Here is a 15,630-nt window from a genome sequence, read left to right as displayed (position 1 = left end):
AGCAGACATTGGTTAAGCACTCATTGGTTAAGCACTCATTGGTTAAGCGCTCATTGGTTAAGCGCTCATCATTGGTTAAGCACTCATTGGTTAAGCGCTCATTGGTTAAGCGCTCATCATTGGTTAAGCGCTCATCATTGGTTAAGCACTCATTGGTTAAGCACTCATTGGTTAAGCACTCATCATTGGTTAAGCACTCATTGGTTAAGCACTCATCATTGGTTAAGCACTCATTGGTTAAGCACTCATCATTGGTTAAGCACTCATTGGTTAAGCACTCATTGGTTAAGCGCTCATTGGTTAAGCGCTCATCATTGGTTAAGCGCTCATTGGTTAAGCACTCATTGGTTAAGCACTCATTGGTTAAGCGCTCATTGGTTAAGCACTCATTGGTTAAGCGCTCATCATTGGTTAAGCACTCATTGGTTAAGCACTCATTGGTTAAGCGTTCATTGGTTAAGCGCTCATCATTGGTTAAGCGCTCATCATTGGTTAAGCACTCATTGGTTAAGCACTCATTGGTTAAGCACTCATCATTGGTTAAGCACTCATTGGTTAAGCGCTCATTGGTTAAGCGCTCATCATTGGTTAAGCACTCATTGGTTAAGCGCTCATCATTGGTTAAGCACTCATTGGTTAAGCACTCATTGGTTAAGCGCTCATCATTGGTTAAGCACTCATTGGTTAAGCACTCATTGGTTAAGCACTCATCATTGGTTAAGCACTCATTGGTTAAGCGCTCATTGGTTAAGCACTCATCATTGGTTAAGCGCTCATTGGTTAAGCACTCATTGGTTAAGCACTCATCATTGGTTAAGCGCTCATTGGTTAAGCACTCATTGGTTAAGCGCTCATTGGTTAAGCACTCATTGGTTAAGCACTCATTGGTTAAGCGCTCATCATTGGTTAAGCGCTCATTGGTTAAGCGCTCATTGGTTAAGCGCTCATCATTGGTTAAGCGCTCATTGGTTAAGCGCTCATCATTGGTTAAGCACTCATTGGTTAAGCACTCACTGGTTAAGCGCTCATCATTGGTTAAGCGCTCATCATTGGTTAAGCGCTCATTGGTTAAGCGCTCATCATTGGTTAAGCACTCATTGGTTAAGCGCTCATCATTGGTTAAGCGCTCATCATTGGTTAAGCGCTCATTGGTTAAGCACTCATTGGTTAAGCGCTCATCATTGGTTAAGCGCTCATTGGTTAAGCGCTCATTGGTTAAGCGCTCATTGGTTAAGCGCTCATTGGTTAAGCACTCATTGGTTAAGCGCTCATTGGTTAAGCACTCATTGGTTAAGCACTCATTGGTTAAGCGCTCATTGGTTAAGCACTCATCATTGGTTAAGCACTCATTGGTTAAGCACTCATCATTGGTTAAGCACTCATTGGTTAAGCACTCATTGGTTAAGCACTCATTGGTTAAGCGCTCATTGGTTAAGCGCTCATCATTGGTTAAGCACTCATTGGTTAAGCGCTCATTGGTTAAGCGCTCATCATTGGTTAAGCGCTCATCATTGGTTAAGCACTCATTGGTTAAGCACTCATTGGTTAAGCACTCATCATTGGTTAAGCACTCATTGGTTAAGCACTCATCATTGGTTAAGCACTCATTGGTTAAGCACTCATTGGTTAAGCGCTCATTGGTTAAGCGCTCATCATTGGTTAAGCGCTCATTGGTTAAGCACTCATTGGTTAAGCGCTCATTGGTTAAGCACTCATTGGTTAAGCACTCATTGGTTAAGCGCTCATTGGTTAAGCACTCATTGGTTAAGCGCTCATCATTGGTTAAGCACTCATTGGTTAAGCACTCATTGGTTAAGCGTTCATTGGTTAAGCGCTCATCATTGGTTAAGCGCTCATCATTGGTTAAGCACTCATTGGTTAAGCACTCATTGGTTAAGCACTCATCATTGGTTAAGCACTCATTGGTTAAGCACTCATTGGTTAAGCACTCATTGGTTAAGCGCTCATCATTGGTTAAGCACTCATTGGTTAAGCGCTCATCATTGGTTAAGCACTCATTGGTTAAGCACTCATTGGTTAAGCGCTCATCATTGGTTAAGCACTCATTGGTTAAGCGCTCATTGGTTAAGCACTCATCATTGGTTAAGCGCTCATTGGTTAAGCACTCATTGGTTAAGCACTCATCATTGGTTAAGCGCTCATTGGTTAAGCACTCATTGGTTAAGCGCTCATTGGTTAAGCACTCATTGGTTAAGCACTCATTGGTTAAGCGCTCATCATTGGTTAAGCGCTCATTGGTTAAGCGCTCATTGGTTAAGCGCTCATCATTGGTTAAGCGCTCATTGGTTAAGCACTCATTGGTTAAGCACTCATTGGTTAAGCACTCATTGGTTAAGCACTCATTGGTTAAGCGCTCATCATTGGTTAAGCGCTCATCATTGGTTAAGCGCTCATTGGTTAAGCGCTCATCATTGGTTAAGCACTCATTGGTTAAGCGCTCATCATTGGTTAAGCGCTCATCATTGGTTAAGCGCTCATTGGTTAAGCACTCATTGGTTAAGCGCTCATCATTGGTTAAGCGCTCATTGGTTAAGCGCTCATTGGTTAAGCGCTCATTGGTTAAGCGCTCATTGGTTAAGCACTCATTGGTTAAGCGCTCATTGGTTAAGCACTCATTGGTTAAGCACTCATTGGTTAAGCGCTCATTGGTTAAGCACTCATCATTGGTTAAGCACTCATTGGTTAAGCACTCATCATTGGTTAAGCACTCATTGGTTAAGCACTCATTGGTTAAGCGCTCATTGGTTAAGCACTCATCATTGGTTAAGCACTCATTGGTTAAGCACTCATTGGTTAAGCGCTCATCATTGGTTAAGCACTCATTGGTTAAGCGCTCATCATTGGTTAAGCGGTCATTGGTTAAGCACTCATTGGTTAAGCGCTCATCATTGGTTAAGCGCTCATCATTGGTTAAGCGGTCATTGGTTAAGCACTCATCATTGGTTAAGCACTCATTGGTTAAGCACTCATTGGTTAAGCGCTCATTGGTTAAGCACTCATTGGTTAAGCACTCATCATTGGTTAAGCACTCATTGGTTAAGCGCTCATTGGTTAAGCGCTCATTGGTTAAGTGCTCATTGGTTAAGCACTCATTGGTTAAGCGCTCATCATTGGTTAAGCACTTATTGGTTAAGCGCTCATTGGTTAAGCACTCATTGGTTAAGCGCTCTTTGGTTAAGCGCTCATCATTGGTTAAGCGCTCATCATTGGTTAAGCACTCTTTGTTTAAGCGCTCATCATTGGTTAAGCACTCATTGGTTAAGCACTCATTGGTTAAGCGCTCATCATTGGTTAAGCACTCATTGGTTAAGCGCTCATTGGTTAAGCGCTCATTGGTTAAGCACTCATTGGTTAAGCGGTCATCATTGGTTAAGCGCTCATTGGTTAAGCGCTCATTGGTTAAGCGCTCATCATTGGTTAAGCACTCATTGGTTAAGCACTCATTGGTTAAGCGCTCATCATTGGTTAAGCACTCATTGGTTAAGCACTCATTGGTTAAGCGGTCATTGGTTAAGCACTCATCATTGGTTAAGCACTCATCATTGGTTAAGCGCTCATTGGTTAAGCACTCATTGGTTAAGCGCTCATTGGTTAAGCGCTCATTGGTTAAGCGCTCATCATTGGTTAAGCACTCATTGGTTAAGCGCTCATCATTGGTTAAGCACTCATTGGTTAAGCACTCATTGGTTAAGCGCTCATTGGTTAAGCACTCATTGGTTAAGCGCTCATTGGTTAAGCGCTCATTGGTTAAGCGCTCATCATTGGTTAAGCACTCTTTGGTTAAGCGCTCATTGGTTAAGCGCTCATTGGTTAAGCACTCATTGGTTAAGCGCTCATCATTGGTTAAGCACTCATTGGTTAAGCGCTCATTGGTTAAGCACTCATCATTGGTTAAGCACTCATTGGTTAAGTACTCATTGGTTAAGCGCTCATCATTGGTTAAGCACTCATTGGTTAAGCGCTCATCATTGGTTAAGCACTCATTGGTTAAGCGCTCATTGGTTAAGCACTCATCATTGGTTAAGCACTCATTGGTTAAGCACTCATTGGTTAAGCGCTCATTGGTTAAGCGCTCATCATTGGTTAAGCACTCTTTGTTTAAGCGCTCATCATTGGTTAAGCACTCTTTGTTTAAGCGCTCATCATTGGTTAAGCACTCTTTGTTTAAGCGCTCATCATTGGTTAAGCACTCATTGGTTAAGCACTCATTGGTTAAGCGCTCATTGTTTAAGCACTCATTGGTTAAGCACTCATTGGTTAAGCACTCATTGGTTAAGCGCTCATTGGTTAAGCGCTCATTGGTTAAGCGCTCATCATTGGTTAAGCACTCATTGGTTAAGCGCTCATCATTTGTTAAGCACTCATTGGTTAAGCGCTCATTGGTTAAGCGCTCATCATTGGTTAAGCACTCATTGGTTAAGCGCTCATCATTGGTTAAGCACTCATTGGTTAAGCACTCATCATTGGTTAAGCACTCATTGGTTAAGCACTCATTGGTGATGATTTCATGAGCTTCTTTATTAATAAAATTGTTTCTATCAGAGAGAAGATTGATGGAGTCCTTCCCACTATTATCAGTGATGTATCATCAAGTACAGCAGCTTTAGAAGTACAGTGCACAGTGAAAATGAGTACACCCCTGTTGAAAAGTAACATTTTGAACAATATTTTAATACACACACAAGTTATTCCCAAAACTTGCATAGAGTAAGTTTAATACAACATTTGTTGAGCTTACAACAGAAAAGAAAGATCAATAATATAACTTAAATGACCTATTTGTCCATTTTTGTGAAATTATGCTGGTGCAAAAGTGAGTACACCCCTATGTTAAACTCCCTGAGAATGGGCCGTGTTGGCCCGAAATGTCATGAAATGAAAAGGCATTAAAAGGGAGGTCATCGTTGTGCGTTTCATCCTTGCCTTACATTGAAATTTTACATTTTGAGTCTGCACCAGGCTAAAAGAGACGTGTGTGAGATTTGACTGAAATCCTATGGAGAGTATCATGATCTGCTTCAGTAGTCACAGTACATGTTGACAAGCATGTTTCTTTTGGTGAAATTCAGCTTCCTACTGTTGATGGCATCCATACAGCCCCAAACCATGTCACTCCCACTACTATGCTTGACTTTAAGCATGGGGCACTTTTCTTTGTACAAATCACTTTTTACCACCACACAGGCTTGACACCATCGAAAGCAAATTTGTTTATCATTGTCTCATCAGAGACAAACAAACTAAGGATATGGATTGCTGGAACCATGTCCTGTGATCTGATGACACCAAGATGAACAAATTTGCAGCCCGGGTCGGCAGTGTGAACACAACAGCGGACACGCTAAATTCGCAAATTAAACGCGGGTTATTCGGCAGTGTGAAAGGGGCTATGGAGTTCCCCAGGGTTCTGTGCTTGGACCGATTCTTTTCACTTTATACATGCTTACATTAGGTAACATTATTAGACAGCATGGCATAAATTTCCATTGCTATGCTGATGATACTCAGCTGTACTTATCTATAAAACCAGATGAACCCAATAGGTTGGTCAGACTACAAGCATGTCTTAAAGACATAAAGACCTGGATGACTCAGAACTGTCTGCTTCTAAATTCAGACAAAACTGAAGTCGTTATCTTTGGACCTGAGCGTTTCAGGGAGAAATTGTCTAGCTATATAGTTACTCTAGATGGTATTTCCTTGGCTTCTAGTTCTACAGTGAGGAACCTTGGAGTTATTTTTGACCAGAACTTATCATTTGACTCGCATATAAAACAGGTTTCTAGGACTGCCTTCTTTCACCTTCGTAATATTGTTAAAATCAGGAACATCTTGTCTCAGATTGATGCAGAAAAACTAATTCATGCATTTGTTACTTCAAGATTGGACTACTGTAATTCTTTATTATTGGGCTGTCCCACATATTCTCTGAAAAGCCTTCAGTTGATCCAAAATGCTGCAGCCAGAGTTTTGATGAGAACTAACAGGAGAGATCATATTTCTCCAGTTTTAGCTTCTCTTCATTGGCTCCCTGTTAGATTCAGAATAGAATTTAAGATTCTTCTCCTTACATATAAAGCTCTTAAAGCTATGGTAGGTAATCCTAGAGAGCTACCAAGAGAGCTAGCAAGATTCGAAAGTGTCCCCTCCTCTAAGCTCCACCCCCCCCCTCCCCATTCCGTCAGTGCTTCATCCAAAGCCGGTAGAACCGCGTGCGCACATGGAGCAGGGAGCCGGCAGAGGGGGGCGTAGGCAGAAAGCAGAGGCATCTGATTGGTTTTTTGTAGGCGACCAATTCCCGCTGATCTCGGATTGGTCAGCTTTTTCTCAGTCCTGCAGCTGCCACAGAGGTCTGATTATTTTCGTCCCTTTTTCTAAATACATCTTGTATAGATTTCTCTCAGGATAGACGGACCATTTCACCCAGTATTACAAAATGTGTTTCTGAACAGGATTACCAACCATGTCTTTAATGACCGAGCTCAATCATATCTTAAAGATCTCATTATAAGATATTTTCCTAACAGAGCACTTCGTTCCCAAACTGCAGGTTTACTTGAGGTTCCCAGAGTTTCTAAAAGTAGAATGGGAGGCAGAGCCTTCAGTTTTCAGGCCCCTCTCTTGTGGAATAAGCTGCCAGTAAATGTCCGGGAACCCCTTTGGTTAAGCACTCATTGGTTAAGCACTCATTAAGTTAACATGCTGTCACATAATACTAAAACAATATACTGTATGTGATAGAGCTGGGCGATATGACGATATATATCGTGAGGACGATAGAAACATGTCTATCGTGACCTTTCTCCTCTATTTTTTCTATCGTGATAAACTTTTTTTCCATCATTGTGCTGTCCTCGCAGTGCGTATGCTTGTGCACAGCTAGAAAGCCAGCTAACAATTAAAAGTCCTTCAATAAACCACAAGGCTTGACTTTTCCTGTATTTTAATGAAGTCCTCTTGTCTTCTTTCTCATTTGTTTTTTGTAAACTGAAAATAATTACAGACAGAAACACAACTGTTAAACATTATACAAGCAAAGCGTTGTATAACTAAGTTTCGATTAGCAACCGAGATCAATGAAAATGAAACGAGTTAGCATCTACTGAAAACTAGCAGAATACATTTCGCCACCATAACAAATTAAGTCTCCATAGCAGTACTTACAAGATAAATATTCTCCAAGGCAAAAGCGTCGGAAACACGTCAACAATTTGTTTTAGCTGTCTGCTTTGCTCCTGTTTGCTCAACGAAGCTCAACTGCACGTCGCAGCACCACAGACATAGCTATATTAAAAACAGAGCGCTCACACCTTTGCGGTTTCTATAACCAAAAAAGGGAGCACTCACTCTGACGAGGTTTGACATAACCAAGGACCATAAACAGATCGAATTGACAACATATTGGATAGGCGTATTGATGAACGGATATAGAGAGGCTCACGGACTTTTGGAAGTTTGAAGGAAGGGTACCGGTAAGTCAGTCATGTTTACTTAATAATAGCACCGCCGAGTGCATGGTGTTCAATGATTCTACACTGCTTTGGTACTGATAACAAATCAAGTTGTTTACTGTCACGGGTATTTTAGCACACATGTGCTGGTTGTGAGTCGTGGCCGATGGACTGAAGCTAGCCTAGCCTTCTAGTAGCCGTGCAGAGTAGAACTACCAGGGAGGTTCTAGTGCTATGGCTATTTGCAGACCGGCTTTTAGAGTACCAAGAACTACTGTTTCCTCTGTTAGTTGTACTGACAGCGCAACCTTTCCTGACTGTCATCGCGAAAAACAGTAGGGTAAAGCCTGATCTGTTGGATAAATCTCTGCACGCGTCTTTGTTTTTTTTTGTTGTTTTTTTTAAGTGCTTGTGGTGACCAAAGCGCTGAACACTGAGCAGACGCACGTCAGTGTGAGAGAGAGAGATCTGCAGTTTTTGTTAAAGCAATGCAACGAGACACAGCAGACGCAGCAAAATGGACTCCATCCTCAAAGTTGTGAATGTCGAGTAAAAGAGCATGTATTCACAAAGCTGTTTGTTTACTCTTATGGCCCCGAGTTGCGCTGTGTTGTTCCCGGTTCAGGGTTGCGACTCCCACATTGGAAAACGAGATGACTGGTTAAAATAGGCGATGGCGGATTTTTAACGTACTATGAAAAAGTCTAATGCAACCTCTGTTGTGGTATATCGTGATATGTATCGCTATCGGGATATAAAGTAATCCATATCGTGATATACTTTTTTTCCCATATCGCCCAGCCCTAGTATGTGATATAATAAAACAATCATTTCCCCGATATATTCATCCTGTTTATGCTGAGGCAATCACACAACACCATAAAATAAAAGTAGTCGTATATCAGAACAAATGTATGTAGAAAATACAACAAGCACGTGGATATCTCATCATTATCCTACTTGTTGTTGCACTGGTGACATGAAAGAATCACCAATGTCCACCTCTGAGTCTGTGGTATTAAGAAGGGAATGATCTAAATGGTCCAATAAAGCTGGTTGAATAGAGAGGAATTTGCCCACAAAGGAGGTTACAACTAGTTATAAAAGAGGAATGACACATGTGGACAGAAAGCATAGTAGGGCTTCGGAGCCCAAAATCACCACAAGGACAGAACCTATGAGGAAAGGAAGCGCCACAGTCCAGTTAAATCATACTGAACCATATCTTTTAACAAAGAGTGTCATGTAGCTGTCATATAGCAGTCATGCTGTGTGAGGCCTGGTGTATAGGACCACTAACGTGGTCATCAGCTGGAATGAAAGTACAACAGGAAGTACCAATTATGAGACAAATTCCTCTTTGTGAGGCAGTGAGTTGATCCAAAACCATTCTACTTTGAAGAAAAACTAATCTCAGACTTGTTAGCTCTTCTCTAACTGCAGAAATGGAGTCCAGTGTAGAATTCATGAATGTCTGAGCCAAGGTTATTTTTCATCAAACATTTCCCAAGCTTTAAACTTGGTTAACTTTCTAATTTGTGGAACTTTTAGGTACAAAAGTGGATCCCACAGCCATCTTTTAGATTGATTAAAGTAGTCTGTAATCAAAAATTATGTCAAGTGATAATCTTCTGACCTCAGGCACAATGTGCATGTTAACACTAATCAAACTGGCAGCTGGTTCCACAGAGAGGGGCCTGATAACTGAAGGCTCTGTCTCCCAAACTGGCAGCTGGTTCCACAGAGAGGGGCCTGATAACTGAAGGCTCTGCCTCCCAAACTGGCAGCTGGTTCCACAGAGAGGGGCCTGATAACTGAAGGCTCTGCCTCCCAAACTGGCAGCTGGTTCCACAGAGAGGGGCCTGATAACTGAAGGCTCTGCCTCCCAAACTGGCAGCTGGTTCCACAGAGAGGCGCTTGATAACTGAAGGCTCTGCCTCCCAAACTGGCAGCTGGTTCCACAGAGAGGGGCCTGATAACTGAAGGCTCTGTCTCCCAAACTGGCAGCTGGTTCCACAGAGAGGGGCCTGATAACTGAAGGCTCTGTCTCCCAAACTGGCAGCTGGTTCCACAGAGAGGGGCCTGATAACTGAAGGCTCTGCCTCCCAAACTGGCAGCTGGTTCCACAGAGAGGGGCCTGATAACTGAAGGCTCTGCCTCCCAAACTGGCAGCTGGTTCCACAGAGAGGGGCCTGATAACTGAAGGCTCTGCCTCTCATTCTACTTTTAGAAACTCTGGGAACCTCAAGTAAACCTGCAGTTTGGGAACGAAGTGCTCTGTTAGGAAAATATCTTACAATGAGATCTTTAAGATATGATGGAGCTCGGTCATTAAGAGCTTTATATGTGAGGAGAAGAATCTTAAATTCTATTCTGAATTTAACAGGGAGCCAATGAAGAGTAATGTGATCTGAACTCTGGCTCTGCTGTCAGGGTATGAAGGAGGAGGGGCCCAGGTGCAGACAGTGGAAGAGATGAGGCACAGCTGGTGGATGGTTGAGGAGGCTTTTATTAAACCAAACGGAGAACACTGGGAAACACAGGAGGCGCACTTCCACTGAGTGGTAGAATGTGATCAGAAAGTTGCTTTTTCTTCTCCATTTTGTATTATTCAGGAACTCCCCTCACCTGCTGGGGCAACAGAGTGATAACCTTTACATGATGTGTTGTTTCAGTGGATCTTTGTTACTTACTTTATATGGCTTTAGTGCTCAACCTTGGAATTTCTAAAACGTTGTCCTGATTTGATGTTTTTCTTCCATCAGGAAAGTTTCCAGATGCAGTCAATTTTTGGCTTGGAGACGCGAATGCTATCACATCCAGTAAGACCTCATCACCACACATTGAACTGTAACACACATGTTTGACATTAATATCATGAGCTCTTTTCCTACAAACTGTATTACACAGTGCAAATACAAATAAAAACAACAAAAAGGAGCATTAAAAACAAGCATACCTCCTAAACCACCTTTAACTCCAGAGGACTGTTCTCTACATAAGAGACTGGGGAAGTGTTATTGACCATAGATCTCATAAATCTAAAACAAAATCCTAAAAAAAAGCATCACTGGACCTCAACAAAGATTAAATGCAATGCAATAGCATAGAAATAAAACGAAGAATAGATAACATGAATTGCAGTTAGCAAAACAATGAAATGAAAAATAAATTAAATTAAGTCAATAAAATTGAATTGGAGACCAGCCTGTGAGTACGATGCACATACATGCTAATGCCAGAGGGTAAAAGAGGCTAAAGTTTACAGATAAATAGCCAACCAGAAGGGTTGGTCAGACGGCACTGCGCTGTTCCACAGGCCAATCAGAGCGTGACCCCAACCGATTATAAAACAACCTTAAAATCAGGTTGGACAGGTAGCTGACGCAGAGACTTTAATTGTGGTGTAATATGAGTAATATAATATCTCAAAGTTTTAAAGCAGTTGTAGCTGAGATAAACTCTTCCCAAAACTCCAGAATTCATTGCTACATGTGTGTGTTGGCCCTGTGGTGGGCAGGCGGGCCATCCAGGCTGTCCCCTGCCTGAGACAACATACTGACACAAATCTGCTTCCTGTTGGAGTTTTCCTGCTTAAAAAAAACTTCACCATTTTCAGAGCTCTTATGTGCCTGAAAAGTGAGCCTGACTACTAACTGCTGTTTGTTCCTTCTTAGCAGCTCACAAGGTTAGAACCACTGGTGCAATCTCCTAACAATGTGTTGTTATCTTAAAGATTGTTAAAGCTTCATTATAAAAGTCAGCAATTAAGTAAAGCTGTCATGTAAATGCCGTGAAACAGAAGTTCCCTCTGAAATGAAGTGGCAGCACAAACCAGCACAGAGTAGAGATGGTAAGAATTCAATTCAATTCATTTGTATTTATATAGCGCCAAATACAACAAATGTCATCTCAAGGCACTTAGATAAAAAAGTCCAATTCAAGCCAATTGGAATTCAATTAATTGTAATCATAATTATTCATAAAATAATCCAAATCATTCATATAGAGCCAATTCAAAAACAATTTCCTAGCTAAGAAAACCAACAGATTGCACTGAAAACTTTTTTTTTTTTTTTTAAAGAACAAGTGAGTCTGAGTTAGCTCCACCCACCTGTTTGTGTATGTTAAAGCTGCAGTCTGCAGGATTTGTTGTTGTCATACGTAAAGTCCTACTTTTTGGCATTTTAAGAGTTTACATGATCTATCAGAACGCTTGAAGTTGAAAACGGTGACCTCCGTAGTCGCAAAATGCAAGAAATGCTTATTTTTTAACCGAAAAATAAAAAGTTATTCAACTTCCTGTCCCGCCCCTTCAAAACACATGAGAACTCGTGCACGTCTACGTGCACGCCAGATGCGCGTACACGACTCCTCATTCATCAACTCACCTGTCATTTGCGACCATGGAAGACACAGTAAGTAGACAAGCCCGTAATGAAGTTCAATAGTCTAGATAAATAAGCGTGGGGACGAGCCTACCTTGTATCGCGCGTGCACAATCGGTGATTGACAGGCAGCAGAGCCCAGCTCGTAAACCTGATTGGTTACCTTTTACCGGTCCGGTCTGCAATTTTGTAAACAAACCTGCTGGCTTTGGAGGGACCTAGCAGGACATATAGGGGACCTAGAGAACTCTTTTTTTTTGTATTGGGGTATTTAATGTACTACTTTCAGAATCCCCGGACAGTTCCAGGCATTATGCTTGAAAAAGAGTTGCAGACTGCAGCTTTAATGCAGCTGAAGCCCTTCTGTGAACAGGTTTCTCTCTGTTGTGTGACAACAGAACTCTGCTGCTGCTTTTCACATCAGACATGAGTAACAACATGAGTAAAGCGACAGCTTCTCTGTCACAACATCAAAATGCATGAGTGGAAACCATTTGTCCTTGTTTGGGTCACACTCACAGAAGATCTTGGTGTACATTGAAAGTGTATATTTTTTGCCAGGCCAGCTGAATGACCTGCTTAACCCATTGAGGGCGGGAAAGCATTGCCGCATTTCTACCTTTAAGGCCGGGAAAGCGTACACGTCTTTTTTCCTGTATAAGGGTTGTTTTGCACCAATTATTGACCTCTGCGCCAATTAAATGCATTATAATAGACACATGAGAGTGTCGTCATGTTCCTCATGTCATTGTTTTGAAGTTAAGTTACATCGAACAAGCATGGAGGACTTTAGTGGGAAGACATTTCAGACGGTAGCGATTGTGAGGAGTTTCTTGGCTTTGATGATGGCGCATCATTGATGCTGATGAACATTGCTGACCCAATTGAGTCAGATTTATGGCTAGCACATATGTTTGAGGATGATTTTGAAGGGTTTGAATGTGAGTGGAAGACTGACAATTACCACCGTAATTGACGGAGAGATTTCAACCGCACACCAGGGGTGAAAGTCAATTTACCTGCAGATGCCACACCGTTGCAGGCATTTAATCATATTTTTACTGAGGAGCTTTGGGTGCATCTCGTTTCTGAGACGAATAGATACAGTGAGCAGGTACTTCAGACTCCAGCTCGAGCAAAGATGGCAAGGTGGTCACACGCAACTGTGCCGGAGATGAAAACGTTTATTGGAATGTGAATGGGCATGGGACTCCTTGTGCTGCCAGTACGAAGAGATTACTGGCGATAAAATAAATAAATCATTTAAATATAAAATTAAATTTTATTTGATTTTATTACTGTTTTCTAATTGAAAATAGTGCTGTTCCTGCACTTTTCTTTTTACATTTTCTATTTTCGTGAAGGTGTATGTAAATAAACTAAATTTCCACAGAAAGCCACAGGTGTAAGCTCTCAAATACTTTTTGAATTTTGTTTCTATCTGCAAACAGAGGCTGAGAAATCAATCATTTAGTAATTGCTGAATTTCCAGAAAAACTTCAGGTTTTAGGGGGTCTTTCTGAAATCGCCCATAGGTTTTACAGGCATTCTTTTCCAGGCGTTTTAGGCCTAAATAGGTTAATGTGTTGTTTTTTCTTTTAGTGCACAAAGATCCCTACGAGAATCTGTACTGTGTCGTTTCCGGAGAGAAGCACTTCATTCTGCTGCCCCCCACGGACAGACCCTTCATCCCCTACGGTAACCTCACCGACCGCCCTCCATCCCTGCTGTGGTAAGCTTTCACCTGCTGTAACCATGGTAGCCACCTCTTGCAGTAACCGTGGTAACCGTGTCTGTCAGGCGCGTACCAGCCAGCTGTTTACCGTGAGCGGGATGACGGTGAGTTTGAGGTTGTTGATGAGAAGGCCTCCCAGAAGGTGCGTTCAGGTGCATATGTGTTGATCTCTGTTGGAAGCACCTCCCTGACCCCCTCCCCCCCATCAGGTCCCGTGGATCCCCCTGGACCCTCTGGACCCGGACTTGGAGCGGTACCCTCAGTACAGGCAGGCTCGGCCGCTGCGCTGCAGCGTGAAGGCTGGAGAGATGCTGTACCTGCCCTCGCTGTGGTTCCACCACGTGCAGCAGTCGCACGGCTGCATCGCAGGTGCACACCTCTGAATGCAGCTAAGACAAACGCCTGAACACACCACGGCATGGCACACATGGCAGCAGCTACATGCTGTGTGTAGCTTCACTGTACAGTCCGGCATACGGGGATTCAGCCAATCTGGGGATGAGTTTAAGTCCATAATGAACAGATTAAAAAAAAAACACCTAAAAACACCTGAGCCCACCACATCAGACAGCCGAACACACGTGGGGTTATACACAGAATGATCAGGACCCCACCTGAACATGGTGCTCTGCTGCAGTGGAACCTCATCGTTTTCTATTTGCTTCTCTTTGCAGTGAATTATTGGTATGACATGGAGTATGACATCAAGTACAACTACTTCCAGCTGCTGGAGTCGCTGTGTGAAGTCACAGGGTCGACGTGACATCACTGCAGAAACTCTACAGAAGCTTCAGTCTGTTTTCTGACTTCATGAACCTTAACGGATGTTTGATATGTGCAGCAGTGCCCCCTGGTGTGTGGATGTAGCACTAACAGTCCATGGGAATTAGGTTGGCATCAAACTGCAGCTTTCAGAATTATTAACTTATAAATGACAAATATGCACAATTACAATTTTGAGTGTTGCTGTTATTTTACAATAAAAAACTCTTGTTTCCCATCATACTTTATTTAACATATGGTCAACACAGATTTTGGAACTGTTGCTGCTGTGTAGCTGCTGTAACAGTTTGTTTCCCAGGTGTGGGTGAAGTGGTGCACAGTTGTGTAACGCCGAGCCTTTAAGGGAGACAAATGGATGCCGGCCTTCTGTAAGGTTGAGTGATCACTTTCAGTAACTGTGCTAGTTTGAGTTTTCATTTTTCCTTTTTATTGTTCCAAAAGGAAGAAAAAACTGAGTCAAACAGGATAAGAACTCAAATTAAACAGGCAGCACAGCACCGGATGCTGTCCCAGCTGCCACCACCAGGCCAGAGGTCACACCTGAACAGGGGGAGAACCCGTATATGTATTTAGAGCAGTGGTTTTCAAAGTGGGGGCCGCCAGGGGGGCCTCAGAAAATTGGAGTGAAGATAATAAAAAAATAGAATTAAATTTTTTTTAAACATCATTATAAAAAATTATCACATTTTTTTAATCAGTATTGTAAAATACAATTTATAATAATATATCATATGGAAATGTTATTTGCCATGCTCGTCTTTCTGATTGGCTGCCAGTCAAAACATCGTAGACCTGGCAGTTTGCGCCTGTTCTGAAGCTGCTCTGCTCCTCAAGCTAGCGTGTAGGTAGCTAGCCAAAATATACAGATTTTTGACTTGGAAGATACTGAAAGAACTGGCCGACTAAAATCAGAAAGTATGAGGCAGCATACATTAAGTTTGGCTTTACAGCCGTACAGAAAAATGGCCACGATTGCCCGAAATGCGTCCTCTGTCTGGAGACCCTCTCAAACAAGTGTTCAAAACCTTCGAAACTTCAGCGTCACCTGATACAAAAACATCCGGCAGACTTCTTCAGACATAAAGAAGAGCATTTAGTCAGGCTGCATTCACACGGCGAGCTGCTGTCCGTGAAGAAAAGAAAGAAAATACGTTCTAAAAGTTTATGTTTATTTACATATTTTGTAGCATTGTCTGTGGTTTGCAAAGGGGGTCCCCGGCCAGAAGCTAATACTGTTAGGGAGTCTTGGCAT

At 42.3% G+C, this 15,630-nt stretch overlaps 1 protein-coding gene across 2 annotated transcripts in view; it reads left to right on the top strand.

The window, feature by feature from the left end:
- jmjd7 (jumonji domain containing 7) overlaps positions 1 to 14,598 on the top strand; it is a 28,069-nt gene extending 13,471 nt beyond the window's left edge. Inside the window, exons 5-9 of one of the 2 annotated variants that reach the window (XM_075447786.1) lie at positions 10,238 to 10,294; positions 13,463 to 13,558; positions 13,661 to 13,737; positions 13,805 to 13,964; positions 14,270 to 14,598. In XM_075447786.1, the coding sequence (XP_075303901.1) occupies positions 10,238 to 10,294; positions 13,463 to 13,558; positions 13,661 to 13,737; positions 13,805 to 13,964; positions 14,270 to 14,358 (479 nt within the window). In that variant the 3' untranslated portion in view covers positions 14,359 to 14,598. The remainder of the gene's footprint in view (positions 1 to 10,237; positions 10,295 to 13,462; positions 13,559 to 13,660; positions 13,738 to 13,804; positions 13,965 to 14,269) is intronic. The other variant, XM_075447787.1, reaches the window with a different exon arrangement.
- The last annotated feature ends 1,032 nt before the right edge of the window (positions 14,599 to 15,630 follow it).

This window comes from Odontesthes bonariensis, chromosome 17 (genome assembly GCF_027942865.1).
Source record: "Odontesthes bonariensis isolate fOdoBon6 chromosome 17, fOdoBon6.hap1, whole genome shotgun sequence".
Taxonomy (NCBI): Eukaryota; Metazoa; Chordata; class Actinopteri; order Atheriniformes; family Atherinopsidae; genus Odontesthes; species Odontesthes bonariensis.
The sequence above is the reverse complement of the archived record's forward strand: the minus strand, read 5'-3'. Positions and strand labels throughout refer to the sequence as shown.